We start from the raw sequence: 20,325 nt of genomic DNA on the forward strand, positions 1-20,325 counted from the left end.
TTATAGAATACACAAAGGGCACTTACTGCAGCACGCCCAACTTCTCTCTCCTCACTGATTGAAAATAAAAAGAGTATTCCTAGAATATTATTCTGCACCATTGCTAAACTAAGAACCAAACAGCTACTGAACTCCAAATACTATAACCGTACAACCGTTCTTTCTATGATCAAATTCAAAGATCAGGCAAACAATTTAAAAGGCCCAGTTAACCGCTACAAAAATGCTGCCCTACAAAACCCAAATCTTAGGTACATTGTAATTTCTACTCTTCCGGTGCCATTCGAGATGGCTGTCTGTTCCGGTAGCTCCTTCCTGCAATAATTATGTGAACATAAACTGGCTAATAAAACAGACAAACTGTCTGCTCTAACACGGACACAATGGAAATAACAGTAATGCTGCATTTTGTACTTCGGAGAGTCATGGCTGAGCCCGTGCATACCTGAGTCTCATGTTCATCTGAATGGTTTTACTACTGTGAGGGTGGACAGAGACCACAAGCAAACTGGTAAGAAGAAGGGAGGAGGGCTGGCTGTGTTCATGAATAACAGATGGTGTAATCCTGGTCACATCACAGGCTGTCTGGAGGCTACACAATTGGATGTTCTGTGTAAACCACATGTTGAGGACATTGATGCAATAACATCATGCATCATTCAATTAAGAAGGTCAACAAGGAGTACAGGTCCAAGCTAGAAAACAAACTAGAGCTGAATAACACTTGTGATGTCTGGAGAGGCCTAAAAGACATCACTGGCTTCAAACAAAGCAGATGCAAGTGTAAATGTGCAAATGAGTTAAACCGGTTCTTTGTGCGGTTTGACAATGGCTCCTCTTCTGCTCCACTGTGTCTGTCTCCTACACTGATTAACACACCTACACAATTATGCCATGGGCCATCCACAGCCTCACCTTCCTCCATCACATTCACACCTGTGACAATCAGCAACCGCTGACTGCAATGGACACCTCTCACCCTCCCCCCACAACTGGAATGTCCAGTGATAGTACAATCACTGCTAATCTGGTGAAGAAGGAACTGAAAAAACTCAAGCAGAGCAAAGCAGAGGGACCTGATGGCATTGAACCCAGGGTGCTGAAACTGTGTGCGGAGCAGCTGTGTGGAATTCTACAGCACATCTTCAGTCTGAGCTGCAGCCTGAAGAGAGTCCCATTTATGTGGAAAACATCTTGTGTGGTTCTTGTCCCCAAGAAAAGGCAACCGACAGCACTGAATGATTATCGACCGGTTGCACTGACATCCCACTTAATGAAGACACTTGAGAGGCTGATGCTAGCTCATCTGAGACCTCTGGTCAGAACTGCTCTCAACCCTTTACAGTTTGCACATCAGGATGGCATTGGAGTGGATGATGCAGTTTTCTACCTGATACTGTACTTTCATCTGGACACATCAGGCAGCACTGTGAGGATCTTGTTCTTCAATTCCTCCATTCAACACCATACAGCCTGTGCTGTTAGAGGAGAAGCTACGGCTGATGCACGTGGATGAATCTATCATCTCATGGATAATGAACTATCTAATGAACTGGATGATCTCAGTATATGTGACTGCAGGGCTGTGTCACAGACAAGGCTGTGTGCAGTGTTGGGGCACCCCAGGGGACTGTGTTAGCTCCATTCCTGTTCAACCTGTACACCTCTGACTTCAGATACAACACAAAGTCATGTCCTTTGCACAAAAATCACGGATGACACGGGAATTGTGGGGTGCATGAGGAACGGACAGGAGGAGGAATACAGAAAGCTGGTGAAGGACTTTGTTGACTGGTGTAAGACTAAGGAGATGGTGCTGGACTTTAGGAAGTCCAAACCTGCCTTGTCACCAGTCAGCATCGATGGAGTTGATGTGGAGGTGGTAGAGACATACGAGTATCTGGATGTGCACTTGGACAAGAAGCTGGACTGGAGCTGTAACACTCTCGCAGTATACAAGACAGGCCAACACCATCTCTACTTCCTGAGGAGGCTGAGGTCTTTTGGTGTGAGCACTAAGCTCCTATGGTCATTCTACCAGTCTGTTGTAGCGAGTGCTTTACTCTATGCTGTTGTGTTCTGGGGCAGCAGTATTAACAAAAGTGCTCTGAACAAATTAAACAAACTTATTAGGAAGGCTGTCTCTGTTGTGGGAGTCGAGTCAGACTCTTTGGAGGTTGTGGCAGAACAAAGGACGCTCACCATGCTGTTAGCCATCTTGGACACACTCACACCCTCCGCATGCTACACTGGGCAAACAGAGAAGCACATTCAGTGGCCGTCTGTTACAGCTGTGCTGTGTTAAAGAGCGCCGTGTGAGATCTTTCTTACCCACTGCTACAAAGAGTCTCCTTACTGCAGAGATGATACTGATCTCCTGCTGTCTGAACTTAGCTGAACCACATCACCATATCACCTCTCTTGTTAATACACACTGTGCAGTTTATCATTACAACTACTGTAATGACTCTCACTGTGCACTTTATGCTGTAATATTGCTGCAACTCCTTATTTCTGCTCTCTTATACTTCAACTGATGTCTATTTTTATTATTATTATTTATTATTTATTATTATTTTTTATTTTCTATGCAATTATATGTCTTGCTATTGAAACACTTTAATTTCCCTTCGGGATCAATAAAGTTCTATCTATCTATCTATCTATCTATCTATCTATCTATCTATCTATCTATCACAAACATTTTGTAGTCATTCTCATGTTAACATGGCAAATGAATTATTTATATATATCGACTTATAAAATTAGATGTAATTATTTATGTAGAACACCAAAAGGCAGCCTACAGCAATATTAACTAAGATGCATGTTTTATTTATTTATAAATTTAAGTGATTGTATACTTATATATGTATGTATTTATTTACAGATTAGTCTGGCATTGAGAACACAGACATAGTCCAATTATTATTATCACAATGGTCATAAAGCTACCTCAGCAAAGCTGCATTTTAGTAGCCAATATTGTTTATTTAGTTTGCCTGCAGTCTTTATTACATATTAAACAAGTTTTTATTGTCTTTTTTTACAGCAGATTAGTTGGAAGATTATAAAGTTCTCTTTTGGTGCCTGTGACTGCAAGCATCAACTCTGTTCCAACAGAACAATGTTTTGGCTCAACCTACCAGTTGTGTCGAGCCAATCAGGCAGCATTTCATGAGGAGATGATTATTGATGAGCACCCCATCCCCTATCCCTGCATATCCTAACTGAATTAAATAAAGCATTCAACATCGCTTCCCAGATAGTGAACATATATCAGTCTCTTGGCTTGATACGGTGGCACTCATCAGACTGCATGACACTGCTGGTCCACCCTCTGACCAGCCAGATTATTGTCCTGCATGCAAGGTATAATTGGATTTTAATCTCCTCAAACAGATTTTGTTCAAGGTCTTTTTTCTGGAAAATAAAACATTGAGCAAGAAAAAAATAATGATAAGCTGAAGATAAATTTAATAAGTTGAACATGTTGTTGCTGTGCTAGATTGGTTACAGGTTTATAGCCAGTTTTGCTTGGCTATATTATATTCTGGTTAAAATGACTCACTAAACTAATTTATAAAGGATAATAAAAATGAAAGAAAAATAAGTAAATTGTACTTTCAGTGGAAAATGAGTGATTAAAAGTGGCATTTTGTCTAACACTCTGCTTAACCACCAGTGTGATGCCTGGAAAACGCTGAGCAAAAATCCAGTGGGCCGTCAGTGGACCGCTTTCCTCCTAATACCTGAGTCTTACACTTGCTATAAGTTTAAAACCTCTTCAAAAACTCTCTGCCTTTGAGCTGAAAGATACGAGCTGAAACTGGCTAGGCTAGTAATGATAGCTGAGCTAACTTAGCATTAGCATTTGTCATATCTTTCAGACTGGCTGCCTTTCTCTGTGTAAACTTTAGCTACATACGATCTACTTTGTCCTTCTGTGGTCTCGATATGGCTGTGACCTATGGTACTGTCCATTCAGGAAGCAGCTGTCTAAGTAGGCAGCATTTTAAGGCAGGATTTGCATGCACCTGAGACAAAGGCTGTCCCTTTTGGAAAGCAGCATAAAGGCTACAAATTTATGTGTAAGTTTTGTAGAGGCAGATGTAAAGGCAGTGTTCTATATACCCTCTTCAGTGAAGTCAATCCCATAATACTGTTCACCAGGCAAGAGTCAATGTTGCCAATGTAGTCAATGTTTTTAGTGAGTTTATCACTAGATATAGTGACTTTTCAGAACCTTCTAGCATTTATTTTCTCAAAAAGGTTACACCGAATTCTGTGACCATCAAGCTGTGTGACCGTAGAGGGCACTTTTCTCAGTTTCTTTTCACACGCATGAGCACTTTACACTGCATGTAAGACTATGTAAGCTACGCCAACACACTTTCATTTCTCGTTCCACTGCATTCAGCAAGTTGTTTACATTTTATGTTGATTATATTTTTTCATCTGCATCTCCTAAAAATAATTAAAGTCAACAAAATGTCTTTAGGTTACTTACCATCCCGTCCACTGGTTTAACCCCTAAATTACCACAGATACACATTTGGATGTAACGTTTACAGTTAATTGTTCTTGTGTTGTTAGTTTATACAGTAGTTCACAGTAACTGACCCAAAATCAAGAAACATCCGCTCGGTCAAAACATCTACCATCGCTCCGTGTTGGAATTATGGTAGATGTTTTGAAGCAGAAGAATTTCTAACAATTTGTTGAAGAGCTTTGCCATTTCATCACAGCTGTCCTTAAGGGTGTGTTATGAACCCCTTTGAAAATTTAAGCCTAGGAGTAAAAAGGCAGCAACATGGTGTTGATGTGATGGTCCGAGGGCAGGAAGGTCACAATCACAACTGAGATAAGTTATGCAGTGCTTCATTCGTATAGTAAAATTGTGTCATACAACAGTATCCAAAATTAATACAAAAGTGAAAAGACAACTTGCAAACTTTGCAAAATGCAAATCCACAAGTTACAAAATGAAGACTTACAGCATAAACAACACTGCCAACTACTCATAAGGATGCACTTTGGATGGTGTCCAAGACAAGCTAACCTGCCTTGCCACAGCTAAACCTCCACAAAATACATAAGGTGGCACCCGTCCCTAATCTGGTGTCTATACAGCGTGACAAAAGAGCGCTGTACAAGATCTTTCTTACCCACTGCTATAAGGCTCTACGAGTCTCTGTACTGCAGAGATGGTACTGATCTCCTGCTGTCTGAACACACACTGTGCAATATATCATAACTCTCTACTGTAATGACACTTTCACTATGCACTTTAGACTGTAAACACTGCTGATATTCATGGTTATGCTTATATTCATTGTGTTGGCACTACCTCATACCACTTAGTGTAATACCTGCTCTAATGGAAATACAACAAATTTGTCTTATATGCTATGAAAATATGCTATAGATATACTTTTATTCCACTCTTTCATAGTTAACTCTATTTTTCTATTTCTGCCTAATTTATGTCTGTTTTCTTCTCCTATTTTATTTCTGCGTAACATATGTAAGTTTGGGCGCAATTATATGTCTTGCCATTGTAACACTGCAATTTGAATGACTTGAATGAGCTTTCTCCAAGCAGCCTAATAAATGTTTCTGTGTAAACTGAGAAAAATAAGAATACTGACATGTCTGGTGGTCACTCTGCAGAAAACACATGTATATATCCTAATAAATAGATTATGTTCCATTTTTTTACAGGCAAACAGGTTTGGCTAACAGAATTGTGCATAATATGGGACACAGATTAAATTACTTTTTTATTAGATTAAATAAAATAATAGAGAATGGAAATGGAAAACTAATTATTGTAACATTCATTTTTTAATGAACCACATAACATTGTCATTATGGTGCTACTGGAAGATTTTAATCAATATATTCCATATAGAAATTCAGTGTCAGTGAGGTTGCACAGCCCAAAATCACCACATTAAAGGTGGATATAGGCATTTTAGGGGTTTTGTGATTATTTAAATGCTAATTTCAGGATTGGGATAGCTACTGAAAAATTAGTAGTTAGCTACTTTGTAACTACCTTCCCAAAATCTGTAGCTGCTACAATTTAGCTATGTTTCCAGAAAAAGTTGTGGCTACTTTTTAGCCACTTTTGAAAAGTAGTGCACCAACAATCAAACAATTAAACTTACACAACCAAAGGCATGATATCCAACAAAAATTTAGACTAAGTAAAGGCATTCAGGTTTTCAGGTTTTTCCTAACAAAAATCAACAAAAATAACCGAATACAAACCAAACAATTTTGTGCAAAGCATTGTCAACTGTTAAAATAAAACTGATCCAATTTAAACATTTCAGCAAGATCTGTACAGACATGACAGTCAGAGTCCTTTGTTAAACTTCAGTAACACTTTAGCCTCAAAATTCTCATCAGTGACGCTGGCTCTGCATAGTACTGTTAGTAATAGTCTACTAAGAAAATGTTTTTTCCGCTTTAGCTAAGCCAGGGGTTGCCAACACATGGCTCTTTTACTGCCCTGTTACGGCTCTGCAGCAGAACTAGGTTTTAGGTAAAATAACATAATCCTTCTTTACTGTAAAACAAAGCTCTGCTGATCATTATAACACACAGTTCTAACACAGTTCTTAAACACTGGAGTTAATGCATAACTGCTAAGATTTAAGGTGTACTTCGATAAATGGAGACAAATGGACTTATTTGCATTTATAAGAACTCCAGCTGGTTTCCTGATATGTTTAATCTACAATGAGAAACTGTCAAAACTAAATTGCGAAGCTGAAGTCAGTTGCTTTCACCAGCTTCTCATTTGAATTTTCCCATTCCACCTTTAATGACGCGGCACTACATTCTGCTGCCTCAGGCACCATTTAAGGTGCAACGGGAAAATTCTAACAAGAAGCTGGTGAATGAGAAGGGACTTCAGCCTCGCAAAAAGTCAAATGTTGAGTGACATTTTACAGGAAATTCTACTTTCATGGAAAAGTTTCCTGACTGAGGTGCGAGAAAAGTGGCTACAGCTGACCTGAAAGTTAATGCAGAGCAGAGCAAGTCTGCATTTTCGTTTATATTATATTTTTAGTCTATTCTATTACATTAACACATACTGAGACATCCAAAATGGTAAAACGGACATGAAATGTTGTGGCTCCCAAGGGGGTTTCCTTTTTTATTGAAAGGACAAAATGGCTCAACTTAACATTTCGGAAGCCAACTAGTAAGGGGTGATCAGCGCATGAGCGTTTGCTCAAACTGTCCGAGGCTCAGTCAGGATTGTGCAATCACCACAAGCCCAGTTAACAACAGTGTTCTCTGGTTCAGATTTTGTGTGGATTGCCTGAAGCCTGTAGCAAAATTGTAACAAAAATTATCGCTACAACTACACAAAAATTTGTAGGCACTATAGCTATTAGCTACATTTCTTTAAACTGTAGTGGCTACAGCTATTAGCAGCCAAAATTTGTAGTTAGCTACAAAAAGTAGTGTGCTACTTATCTACTCCCCCATCCCTGACTAATTTTAATCATTTTAAGTTAAAATGCAGATCCTCACAGAAATACAAGTCACTTTATTGATTTTAAAAGGGTAATGGGACATAAACTGAATCATGCATGCAAGCTGTCCTGCAACAATGTCTGATAATCTGCTGCATTAATTTTCCATCAATTCTGACAAAAATTCCTGTAGTTGTTTATACTAAGATTTATTTATTGAATGTGTTCCGTCATCATTATTCCATTATTTTATGTCATTTTTATGGAAATTCATACCTGCTGCAGTAAATAAATGGGCGGCTGCTCCTATGAACTTCTAGCAATCATACCACAGGAGGCGGAGTTTGTCGGAATACAGGTGGAATTAGAAAAATAACGCACCCACAACCACAATGAAGACGTCAGCTGGGGGCGCTAATTCTTTAACGGTGGTTCTCCAAAGACAATAAAGTGGAGAAGAAGAAGAGCTCTGCGGTATTACAAACAAGAGCTTTTGCTTTACAGCAAAACAGAGAGCTTCTATTGAAATGTAGGGTCAGTAGAGCACGCGGTTCAGATTGGTTTTAGCGCGAGGAAAGGAGAAGAGAGGAGTTCAGAGGTCTGATAGACTGCAGTCACTCCAGATTCCTTCTAGATTTAATCCTGTTTACTGATTATCCTGCTAGACTGGTGGCTACGCGCAGACTGTCCCTGAATCAGAGAGAGAGAGACAGGCTGGCAGGAAGGAAGGCAAGTAAGTACACATTTATTATTTCTTTTTATATGTATAATATACAAACAATATTTGTTTCCCTTTTTTCCAAATCTAGTTTGAGTAAGCCTCCATGGACTTTTTTTCTCGAGCAGACATTTTAAACCGTGGACATTTAGAACTGAAGTAATGATCCAGTAGCAACTGTGTTTTAAATAAGCTAAAGTTCTTATGGTCATAAAGCTCAAGGTTCAAGAACACTTTTCCATATATCTCCCAGAGCATAGTTCACGCTTCTTTCACATTTCTGAAAGGTGAATTCATTACAAGAAAATTATACCTTCTTTTCTTATTGTTGTATTTAATTTTATTTCCTACTCTCACGTCATTCTAATTACTATTAATGGAAAATTATGTGAAATCCTGCATAAGCAACAGAGTCCAAGACACGTTCCAATCCAGTAAACTTTTAATTCTATTGGACAGAGGTAGTAAATTGCTACCAACACATTTACACTGTGTTTATAACTCACTCTTATGAAAATAGAGAGAGAAGCACACTTCACTTTCTGTTCTGATAGATTTCATGTGATTTACCCAGTAATGAAGTAGTTTTTGAGTTGATGTGTTTGTACTTATATTCAGATGCATTTTATTGATACTGCTTTTCTCCTAGACCCATTTTACTTCTTGAGTCATTATTTCATTGAAGTTTTAGGTTTGGGGTATCTGTACATATGCAGATATGAATGTCTGTATGTATATAGATATGTACTATAAAATATACTATGAAAAATCTTATATACAGAATATTACAGAATGATACAAACATTTGTAAAAAAAATACTTGTACAGTAGTGCAGTTAAGTATAATGCTACAGTAAGAGTTATGCTTTAATATAGTAAAGAAGGTTTGTTTGTACAGTTTAATATGAGGTCCACTGTGGTTAATGCGCTACAGCTCTGGGGAAAAAAGATGTTAGCATGTCTCGTTGTGCTGGCTTTAATGGTCCTGAATCTTCTACCAGAGGGGAGAGTCTGGAAAGAGGTGATGTCCAGAGTGAGAGGGGTTAGCTGTTATTTTGCCTGAATGCTTTGTCATCCTGCTGTTGTAGATGTCCTGAAGCGTTGGCAGATACATTTAGTGATTATTCCAGCTGTCCCGATTATGCACTGGAGTTTGGCTCGTTCTTGTGAGATTATTGATGATGTGAGGATGGGCACTGTGTAGAGCTGGATTATCAGACTCTGTGGCAGGTTGAATTTCCTCAGCTCTCTAAGGAAGACAGATTAACAGTCACTGTTAGAAGTACATTGGTTTAGAGAAAGTCGAGAAGGAGAGTTCATGCAGCCCTGAGGAGCACCAGTCCTTGAGGCATAGAGGGTAATAGTTACCCACTTTTTTCCCATTAAAGTTCCAAGAAGGATGGCCGTAGATTTGTTTTGCATGTGAGACATCAGACCCATCACACTGCGTTCAGTGATGGTGGGGAGGTGGTCGTAGGTCCTATGAAGGTGAGAACTGGCAGAGATGAGGAATGAAGATGTTGCAGACAGGGTGTTGTAGACTGATTGGAGCACAGTGGGTGGTAGACGGAAGATCTTTGTTTTTCATCTCTTAAGTCAAATATATTCAGCTGGTTTGCAACATCTTGGCTTTTGGCTGGTAGTTAGTAATGGTGTGGAGTCTTCAGATAAAGGAACAGTCAGATGAACTGTTACAGTTTATTCCTATTTGCAATTGACAGCCTTGTCTTTCTTCTTGACTACAAGTTTAGCCCTTTCACGCCATTAGCCTCTTCTTTGGTGGTCATAGTTTCTCCAAGTCATTGGAGAACCAGGGCTGTTTGTTGCAAAAGTATATAATTTTTTGGGATGCAAGTCTCCTTGTAGAAGTTTATGTAAGTAGTGGCCACATTTTACCTTTCAATAATGTAAATGCAATACCACAAAGATCTTTTATGAACCAGTATTAAACTGCTCGTTTAACAAAATTTCTGAAACGATTAAACCTCAAATGCTGTAAACCACTTATTAGCAGCTGAGTCCTGATGTCTTATGACATAAGTATAATTGTTGGTGTAGTCCAGGATTTATCCTTAAAGACACTTCTGCATATAAGCTTACTTCAAATTCAACGTTATGTTCCTAAAAATATCATAAACGGTAGAATTAGAGGCTTACACAGTTGAATATGTGTACTGAAGCAGTGACACTATTTTTTCTTTTACAGGGACTAACAAGCATTTTCACTACTAAGTGGAAAAACTCAAATGCTTCAGTTAGTACAACAACAGTTTGCATCAAACTGGCCTGATTTGGTGATTATGGCTTCACACTTTAAAATGCTGTAGAAAAATAAGTTAATTCTTAGTTTGTGTTTAGTGTGACAGATGTGATGTTTGTTTAGGCTACTTAGTGGTAATTTTTTTTCTTATGTTTTGGATTTGAGAAGTGAGTCTGATTTGGTATCTTTGTCTAACATTTACTTTAAAATGTTACCGTAAACTCATACAGAAGTTACTGAATCCATGTTAAACCTAAACATTAAAGCGTCAAATTGAACTTATTTGAATCAATGTTCTAATATAATCTGTTGCCTTTTGGCCTACATATTTGAAATGATTGTTTCATAAGTTTATAATTTTACAAATAGTATATATTATGACATAGTATAAAAAGTATTTTTGTATTGCGGTAAAGAAAAATATAACACTTCAATGAAATTAATTTACTAAAACCCTGCAAAATCAGCATGGGTCATGCAGCAAATTTCCCAAATATATCTGGAGAATCTAATGTTTGTAGCAGCACAGCACATTTCCTGGGAAAAAAAAACCGTCAAAGTGAATGTTTATATGTATATTGGAAAAAAATGCAGGTTGTATTGAAAAAATATTGCACATTGTTCTCAGTTCTATTTTTGCACAGTGTAACAGGAAATGTAAACTTGACACTGGTGAATAGTGATAAAGTGCTCAAGTGATGAGAACATTGAAAATATTGGACAGGAAATTACTATTTTTTAAGATAAAAGACATAACTTGCAATAAATGTGTTCAGATGGTTTGTGTCCTGATAGGCCAGCATGTTGTGTATTGTTAGAGCGAGCTGAGTACTCTGATGGCCTGTGGGAAGAAGCTCTTGCTAAGTCTGGCAGTCTTGCACCGCATGCTGTGGTAGCGTTTGCCAGAGGGCAGAAGGCTGAACAGTCCATGGACAGGGTGTATGGAGTCTCTGACTATCTTGGTGGCTCTGCTGAGGCAGCATAAGTAGAGATATTATATGGATGGAAGTGAGGTTCTGATGATGTTCGCAGCTGTCCTCAATACTCTCTGGATGGAGTTAAGGGCACCTGCCAGTATCCCTTAAGCAAATCCAATTTCGACACATACTTTGCTGAGCCCACTTTGTCTATATAATCCTCCATGATTGGTAAAGGAAACAAATCGGGTTTTGTTACTGCATTAACTTTCCTGCAGTCAGTACTTTGGTACCAAAAGGCAGGGCAAACTCCATGCACTAGTACTTGGTACTGCTAAACAGTTTTCAATTAAATAATCAACCTCCTTCTGCATAAGCTGTCACTTAGTCGGGTTAATCTGATATGCGTGCTGCTTAATGGGTAATTGATCACCCACATTAACATCATGAGATACAAGGTGGGCGTGCGAAGGTACATCTAAAAACAGATCACAGTGAGACTGGATCAGCCGAACAATATCATTGCGGGCACCATCAGACAAATAAAACTAGAAAGAACTCAAGTCTCCCAAAATTGCTGAATTCTGCAAACGAGCCCCGGACAAGGAACTACTTCACAGGCTCAAACCATCTTCAACAGAATCAGGTGCAGAAGATAACACGGGCAAAGAAACTACATTCAAAACCATCTTTTCTACAAAAATAGAGCTTCAACATATTAATATGGCATACCCTTGTTTTTCGAGTCCTATCAGGAGTACAAATTACATAATCGTGTCACTAAGTTTGGCCTCGACTGTGTATGGACCACAAAACTTTGCTTGCAAAGCTGATCCAGAGATGGGTAACAAAGCCAATACGCAGTCACCGATGAAAAAGGAATGAAAAACCGACCTTTTATCAAAGTGCACTTTCATTTTCACCTGGGCTGAGGATATGAAGCTCGTGCTAGATCACATGCATGATGCAAGCGCGCACGAAACAAGCTAAGATAGTCAAGTAAGTTAGTACCAGGAGTTGTTTCCACAGACATCTATGGAAGTCCAAAAGTAGAAAAAAACTTTATAAGGCCCCTCACAATAGCCTTAGATTTTAAATTGTATAAATACCTATTAACTATTATGTGTGCTGCGACACGTTTTCCAGAGCTGTGCCCTTGCGTTCTTTAAAATCTAAGGCTATTGTGAGGGGCCTTATAAAGTTTTTTTCTACTTTTGGACTTCCTTGAGTTGTACAGACCGACCAAGGTTCGAATTTTATGTCCTTGTTGTTTAAACAGGTGCTGTCCCAATTAAACATAAACCATCAAGTATCTAGCGCGTATCATTCAGAGTCTCAGGGTGCGTTGGAGAGATTTCATCAGACACTAAGTCAATGTTGTGCGCCTATTGTGCGCACAACATTGACTTAGTGCGTGGAAGTGGTCCTACGCAGTCAAGAATAACACGCTCAAATGGTTCACCCACAGCAGGAATGGGCTGGAGAGGAGCGGGAGAAATAACTTTACTTGGCTTACCAGCGAGTTGGCATGTATGGCATGACCTACAATACTTCACCACGTCAGATTTTAACCCAGGCCAAAAGAAATGCCATAGGATACGTTTAAGTTTTAGTTACATTCAAATGTCCAGCAAAACCATGATCATAGGCTAAGCTTAGGACCTGCGCACGAAATTTTGTGGTTACAACTAATTGGTAAACTGAGCCCCACTCTACATCACTCAGAACTGCTGGTGTCCATTTGTGCATAAGTAAGTCACCCTCCCAAAAGTAGACTACAGGTTCTTTTACCAAACCCTTCTTATCTACCGCAGACTCTCTGCAGCGAACCAGGGATAGATCATTTTTCTGCTCCATAACAATTTGTTTTCTCTCAATGGATTGCGGCAGTTCTAATTCAGCTCCACAAACGGAGAACAAGGACTCGGACTGCGTCGCGCCAGAAACGGGCGAAACTTCTGGAGAAACATTGGGGCTATCATTAAAAGAAATAAACCTATCAGATAGATCCATAATATCACTAAACTCACGAGATTGCGCTTGCATTACTACGCAGGCAGGAAAAACAGAAGGAAATTCAGATGCCATATCTGCTGCTTCTTGAGACCATTGTAATTCAGACATCGGATCATCAGTTTCCTCTGGAAGGGGCAACACATTTCCACCAGCCAAATCATTCCCAAGAATAAAGTCAACCCTCTCCACATGGAGCTGAGAATGGACAACAACCTTAACCAATCCTGAAACCATTTTAGACTGAATATATAAGTTGTGTAAGGGAACTCGCACCACCCCCAATTCAATTCCCTGCACCAAAACATCCGAACCACAAGACGGATCATTAGAAAAAGATAAAACGTCATCAAGAATAAATGACTGTGCTGCACCTGTGTCCCGAAGAATAGTAATGGGAATGGGATCTTCCCTACCAGTCAAAGACACACTACCCTTAAAAATAAATGGATCATACACAGAATAAATTTCCTGGCGAGTTGAGCCCAACGGAGTGGGAGAAACATGCACAAAACCAACTCCTTTTGGCACTTGCCCCTTAGATTATTTTTTTTTTCTTTTTAGAGCTGGACAAACAGAGATAAGATGGCCGAATTCATGACAATAAAAACACTCCCGGTTTTCATTGTGGGACAATAGTTTAGATGTTCTCGAATGCCTAGAAAATTTCTCTGTATTAGACTCAGATGTTTCCCAACGCAATGGCGAAGCGAAAGTACTTTTATGTATCAATATGAATTCGTCGGCACACACTGAAGCCTGTGCCACAGCAGCAACTTTTCGTTCATTCAAATGCACCCCAATCTTCTCTAGTAACAAATTTTTTAAATCTTCTAATAAAATAAGTTCACTGAGTTGCTCATAATTACTCACCTTGCTGGACTGACACCATTTATCAAAAAGCGTACCATTCTCACGGACAAACTCTACATAAGTCTGATTGGCAGTTTTTAAATGACCAACTCATAAGTCCTTAAAATAGTGGCTTTTAGTGAGTCATAATTAAGACTGTCTTTGAGAGACAAAGCAGAACAAACTTCTTGGGCTTTCCCAGTTAATTTACACTGCAACAAAAGTTGCCAAACCTCTCGAGGCCAGCGTAAGGCAGCAGCTATACACTCAAATGCGCCAAAGTAAGCATCAACTTCAGTCTCCCTAAAAGTGGGAACCAAATGAATTTGCTTACTAACGTCAAATTCACTGGGGCTTACAGGGGAAGGTAACCTGGGGGACAAAGACGTGGCATTTAAAACAAGTACAGGAGAGGTGGGAACCAGATTCACAGAGACATAGGAGCCTGCAGTGTTGAAGGCAAAGCTTCGACCCGACGCACATGCCCATGTTCAAGTTCATATTGTCTAGCGCGCAAAAGTTGTATCTCATGCTCCTGACGTTTAGTTTCAAGATCAAGCTCCTTTAATCGAATAGTTAACCTAAGAGTTTCCAAACTCTGACCAATTAACAAATGCAAAACAGGATCCTCATTTATAACAGGAACTTTAGCCGAAGCCTCACCCTCAACTACCGGCTTTTCAACCAACGTGACTGTATCTGCATTCCCTAAATCTGAACTAGAAGCTTCAGCGGGTAAAATACAAGCCGCAATTAAATTTTCCAGAAGCACCCCCCTTATCATCTGTTTAGTAGCCGTCTTAGGAACAGATATATCATAATAATCTGAAACTAACAACAAATCAGTCTTATGACAACCCAACAAAGCATCTAAAGTAGGAAACTGTTTAAACTCCTCTATACTAAACTCCATCACAATGACCCCGAACAAACGAATGAAAAAACAGGACGAGCCCCCATTTTGTTACATCTCCTAGGGGTAAGACGCACAAAGAGGAAGCAAGACTGCCTGCTCAGATGCCAGACCAGAACAAAGAAAAAATTCTAATTAATAAATAATAAACACATCAAGTACAGACTTGACAATTTATTCAATGCTTTGCACTTTCATCCAGTCATCAAAATTATTTTCAGCATGCAACTGAAGCAAGGAAACCAAAAAAAATAAAGGAAAAATAACTTCAGGGAGGCCCAAGGCCCAAAATAACAAACAAAAGAGCCTAATGAAAAAAAAAATAACTAACTAAACTAACAAAAAAAGGGAAAGGAAATTACAAAAACACCACCCTCACTACACTACCAATAAACAAAGTCAAACAGATCAAACAAAAAAGGCAGGCCACCCCTACGTTTCCTTGGTTAAAAAAACCACCTGTAGGCCAGCGAATCACCAACAATAACTGGTCTGTGGACTGGCGGGCAGTCAGGGGAGCGGAACCGTGCGAGGCTGAACAAGAAAAAAATGCTCCATATTGATCCAGCACCAAAGGCCTTTTATAGCTGGCGCCAACTGGAACAGCCAATCACATGCCGGGAGAAACGGGACGTCAGTCATGCAGCAACGACCACCTGAGAACACTCAGACAGAGAGAGAAAAAAAAGAAACATCGACACAGGATGTAACACTTGTGAGCCAAACTGTGCTTTTTTCTAGCGAGCAGATGTTTGACAACAGAATAGCTGGAAGCGCTGGCCTGGGGGGTTAGCTTTTAGCATTTGCGCGATCTCTCTCCTCACTTATGTTGCTTCCTGTGGCAGTCGATGATGGTAGGCAAGACTGCTGCTGTGCAAGCCTCTGGGTTTTGCCAGTGTAGAATCCCCATTTTGCAGAGTGTTTTGGGTTCCAAAGGCAGTAAACTGCTAGGTAAGTTGTTAGATGAGTTGGATGCACAAAGTCTGAGCAAAGTACTGCTATTGTAGTCGAGAGAGATGATACATTTAATGTAAAACACACCTTTAAAGGGAAGCCTAAGTAGCCACTGCCATACAGGGTGCCGCCATCTTGAAATCTTCTTGCTGCAGAACAGGAGCAAAACCAAAAGTGTTGCATTTATATTTTTGTTACACCATGCATGTTTTCATTTTACTGTATATATTTTTGCCGTATTGCTCATGTCTTACTTTGCTCTGCTTTAACCTTTAGCTCAGCTACAGCCGCTTTTCTCGCACCTCAGGAAACTTGTCTGTGAGTTTCTTGTAAAATGTCTCTTAATGTTCGACTTTTTACGAGGCTGAAGTCGCTTCTCATTCTCCTGCTTCTTGTTCGAATTGTGATGTTGCACCTTAAATGGTGCCTGAGGCGCCAGATTGTACAGCTGCGCCATCTAAGGTGGAATGGGAGAATTGTAACAAGAAGCAGAATGAGAAGCTGACTTCATCTTTGCTAGTTGTTGCAGGTTAAACGTATCAGGAAACAAGCTGAGCGCTTATAACTGCAAATAAGTCCATCCATCTCCAAATTATCAATGTTTGTCTTGAATCTCTCTATTTGCCGTTTCGTTATCTGCATTGCTGTGTGTCCAGTAGTCTGCGCTTCAGTCTTCAGCATTAAAGGTTGGTGAATTAGCAGTTCTACATTAACTCCAGCATTTAAGACCATTTATTGTGAGAACTGTGTGTTATAACAATTTTACAACAAAGATTATGGATTATGTTATTTTACCTAAAAATCTAGTTCTGCTCTGGAGCCGTAACAGCTCTGCAGCAGTGGAGAGATTATTCAGGCCTGATTCTCACCCCAAACAGAGCCAGCGTCACTGATGAGAATTTTGAGGTTAAGGTGTTGCTGAAGTTTAAAGGGCTCTGAATGTCATGTCTGTACAGATCTTGCTGAAATGACTTGTTCGCATTTTAAGTTGCGCTTGTTTGGTGTGTCAGGTGGCAATTCACAAACATTCTGACAGTCACACTTTGAAAGTAGCTAAAAAGTAGTGCACTATTTTTCAAAAAGTAGCTAAAAAATAGCCACTACTTTTTCTGGAAAAGTGGCTAAATTGAAGCTAGCTACAAATTTTGGGAAAGTAGCTACGAAGTAGCTAATTACTAATTTTTCAGTAGCTATCCCAACCCTGACTGTTTGTCATACATGTCATATCCTATCTAGGCTCTCTGGTGCATCTTCAAAAAGCATTCAAAGCAGCCCTGTAGCTTTTTAGTGTCCCTGCTGGTCCCCCTTTTCACTATAGTGATGATAGGCTTGTTGGTTTTGAGTTTCTGCCTGTATTCATGGATGAGGTGAACAAGACTGTGGTTGGAATGACTGAGAACTCTGCATGATGGGGCAATAGGCATTTTTTAATAGTGGTGTAACAATGATCTGAAGTGTTCCCTTCTCTTATGGAACAGATAACATGCTGTTTCTACTTCTTTAGTTAGATTTGCACTGTTAAAGTCTCCCATAATGATGAATAATGAATCCAGATTCTCTCTTTCTACTTTCTTTATCTGATCGGCCAACAGTTTCTGCGCTTTGCTTGTGCGGTGTGTAACAGTGACCGAAATGAAAGAAGAAAACTAGAACAGTTTGTAGTTGATGAAAAGTGACACAATTTTAACAGTACTGTGATGTCTTTACACCAACATTCATTGATGTAGAAGCAGATTTCTTCTCTTCTGGTTTAGCCACAGAGCTCTGCGTCCACACTGTGCAGCTGGAAGCTGGGGAAGTCTTCGTGAAGCAGAGAGCAAATGTGTTTGAAAAGTCCTTGTTGGTTTGATTGAGCAGAAGTAGTTCATCGAATTTGTTGTGCAGGGATCGCAATTGGAGGAATTATTATGGTAAATGTGTACGTGCCCCACACTGTCTCAACCTTACAAGCGCTCCAGCTCTCCTGCCTCTGCCGCTTTCTCACTAGGTAGAGCTTTGCTCGAAATGACATCACCAAACAAAAACAAACACAATATGTATAAAGCTATCACAGAGGCTGCCATCGGTGGGGCTAACTTTAATTAGACCTTTCTTTAATTAGTCAGGTTTCATTAAATTTAATCACATCTTTATTTAGAACTTTTGTCATCATACAGCTGAATATGTCTCCTGTACTCTACCTAGATTTCTCTGAACACTGGCTATTTAGACCAAGGTCAATACCGTTCAAGTGTGATTTTTCTCAAGCACATCAAATTATTTCATTAAATTTTGGCACTGAATGAAGACTTTTGGTATTTTAAAACTGGCTTTGTGATTTCTTTGCTGTTGATGCTTTTCACTGTGCATCACATCCCTGGCTATTTAAAAAATATGTTTTTCAATATTTGCCATTCTGCTTGCCTCTGTTAGCTTGTGGGTAATGTGGTGCATTAAGTGATAAGCTTTGTACTTCATGCACCCAGATAAGTCAGCTGCACATCTTTGAAGTAGTAGTCTACAAAGAGGAGATGCATAATCTTTTTCAGTTTAAAAATGTTTGTGGCTCTGATTTGCTTGTAAAAGTGAATTTTGTGTGGTCAAGAGGTTCACCATGGTTCTGGTGAAGTTTTTTACATGTTTCACACTGATATAGTTTCCACACAAGCTGTAATGCTCACAGTCCTTGGTGAATCAAGCCAATGATAATGTCCAGCATAGAGACTGCAGTGACTCACTGTATGCCTTTTAGAAGCATCTTATAATAAAAACAATAATTAGTAGTAGTAGTGGTATTAATAGTAATAATAATAATAATGAACAGATAATGTGTCAAAGTATTTACTATACTGAGATTGTTTTCTGTATTTTATATTTCTTATGATATTGTTTCTATAAAATATTGTTTTGTAGACCGATATGTACATTTTTTCATTATCTATTACAATTTCTGATCAGTCTGTTGTTATTTACCCTTGTTCTCCTCCAGAATGATCTCCTGCTCCAAGTGATCAAGTGCTTTCCTGCAAATGTTGAATCAGCATCCACAAACACATCAAGAAACTACTGACATTAGAAAAGAGTGAATGTGAGAATATGGTATCCAGAAGCTGTGGTACTCAGAAAACATCCTCTGCAGCTGCTCTCCACATGAAGACGCCTCACAGACAAACACAAAAGATTACAGGCAAAAAAAGAACTCATGACTGCTCAGACTGTGGAAAGAGTTTTATTACACAGAGTAGCCTCAAAACACACCAGCGCAGTCACACAGGAGAGAAACCATATCACTGCTCAGAGTGTGGAAAGAGTTATACTACACAGAGGAATCTTCAAATACACCAGCGCATTCACACAGGAGAGAAACTATATCACTGCTCCGAGTGTGGACAGAGTTTTACTAGACAGAATCATCTCCGGACACACCAGCGCATTCACACAGGAGAGAAACCATATCACTGCTCCGAGTGTGGAAAGAGTTTTACTACACAGACTCATCTACGAACACACCAGCGCATTCACACAGGAGAGAAACCGTATCACTGCTCAGAGTGTGGAAAGAATTTTGGTCAACTGATTAGTCTCCAGCTACACCAGCGCTTTCACACAGGAGAGAAACCGTATCAGTGCTCAGACTGTGGAAAAGGTTTTACTGCACAGAGTAATTTCCAACGACACCAGCGCATTCACACAGGAGTGAAACCATATCACTGCTCGGAGTGTGGAAAGAGCTTTAGTCAACGGAGTCATCTCCAAACACACCAGCACATTCACACAGGAGAGAAACCGTATCACTGCCCAGTGTGTGGACAGAGTTTTACTAGACTGAATTATTTCCAAACACACCAGCGCATTCACACAGGAGAGAAACCGTATCACTGCTCAGAGTGTGGAAAGAGTTTTAGTAGACAGAGCAGCCTTCAAACACACCAGCGCATTCACACAGGAGAGAAACCGTATCACTGCTCAGAGTGTGGAAAGAGTTTTAGTCAACTGATTAGTCTCCAAAGACACCAGCACATTCATACAGAAGAGAAACCGTATCACTGCTCAGTGTGTGGACAGAGTTTTACTACACAGAGTCATCTACAAAAACATTGGCACATTCACACCCGAGAATAATCGTTTCACTGCTCAAACTGTGGGAATGTTATACACATGTATAATAGCTAAAAACTTGATTTGATAAGATAAAATGTGTTTTTTTTTTGTTTGTTTTTTCC

At 39.5% G+C, this 20,325-nt stretch overlaps 1 protein-coding gene and 1 pseudogene across 1 annotated transcript; one reads left to right on the forward strand and one right to left on the reverse strand.

Annotated features, from left to right (window-relative positions):
• Positions 1 to 20,325, reverse strand: part of LOC118826312 — a 545,149-nt pseudogene that overhangs the window by 99,153 nt on the left and 425,671 nt on the right.
• Positions 19,165 to 20,256, forward strand: LOC118826346 (zinc finger protein 239-like). Its single transcript, XM_036597296.1, has one exon. It carries the CDS (start codon positions 19,199 to 19,201, stop codon positions 20,222 to 20,224), a length of 1,026 nt encoding a protein of 341 aa, XP_036453189.1. The 5' UTR covers positions 19,165 to 19,198; the 3' UTR covers positions 20,225 to 20,256.

The sequence above is a fragment of the Colossoma macropomum genome, unplaced genomic scaffold (assembly GCF_904425465.1).
Source record: "Colossoma macropomum unplaced genomic scaffold, Colossoma_macropomum, whole genome shotgun sequence".
NCBI lineage: Eukaryota > Metazoa > Chordata > Actinopteri > Characiformes > Serrasalmidae > Colossoma > Colossoma macropomum.

Coding starts and splice junctions, on each gene's coding strand:
- LOC118826346 (XM_036597296.1), top strand. CDS start 19,199: ATGGTATCCAGAAGCTGTGGTACTCAGAAAACATCCTCTGCAGCTGCT.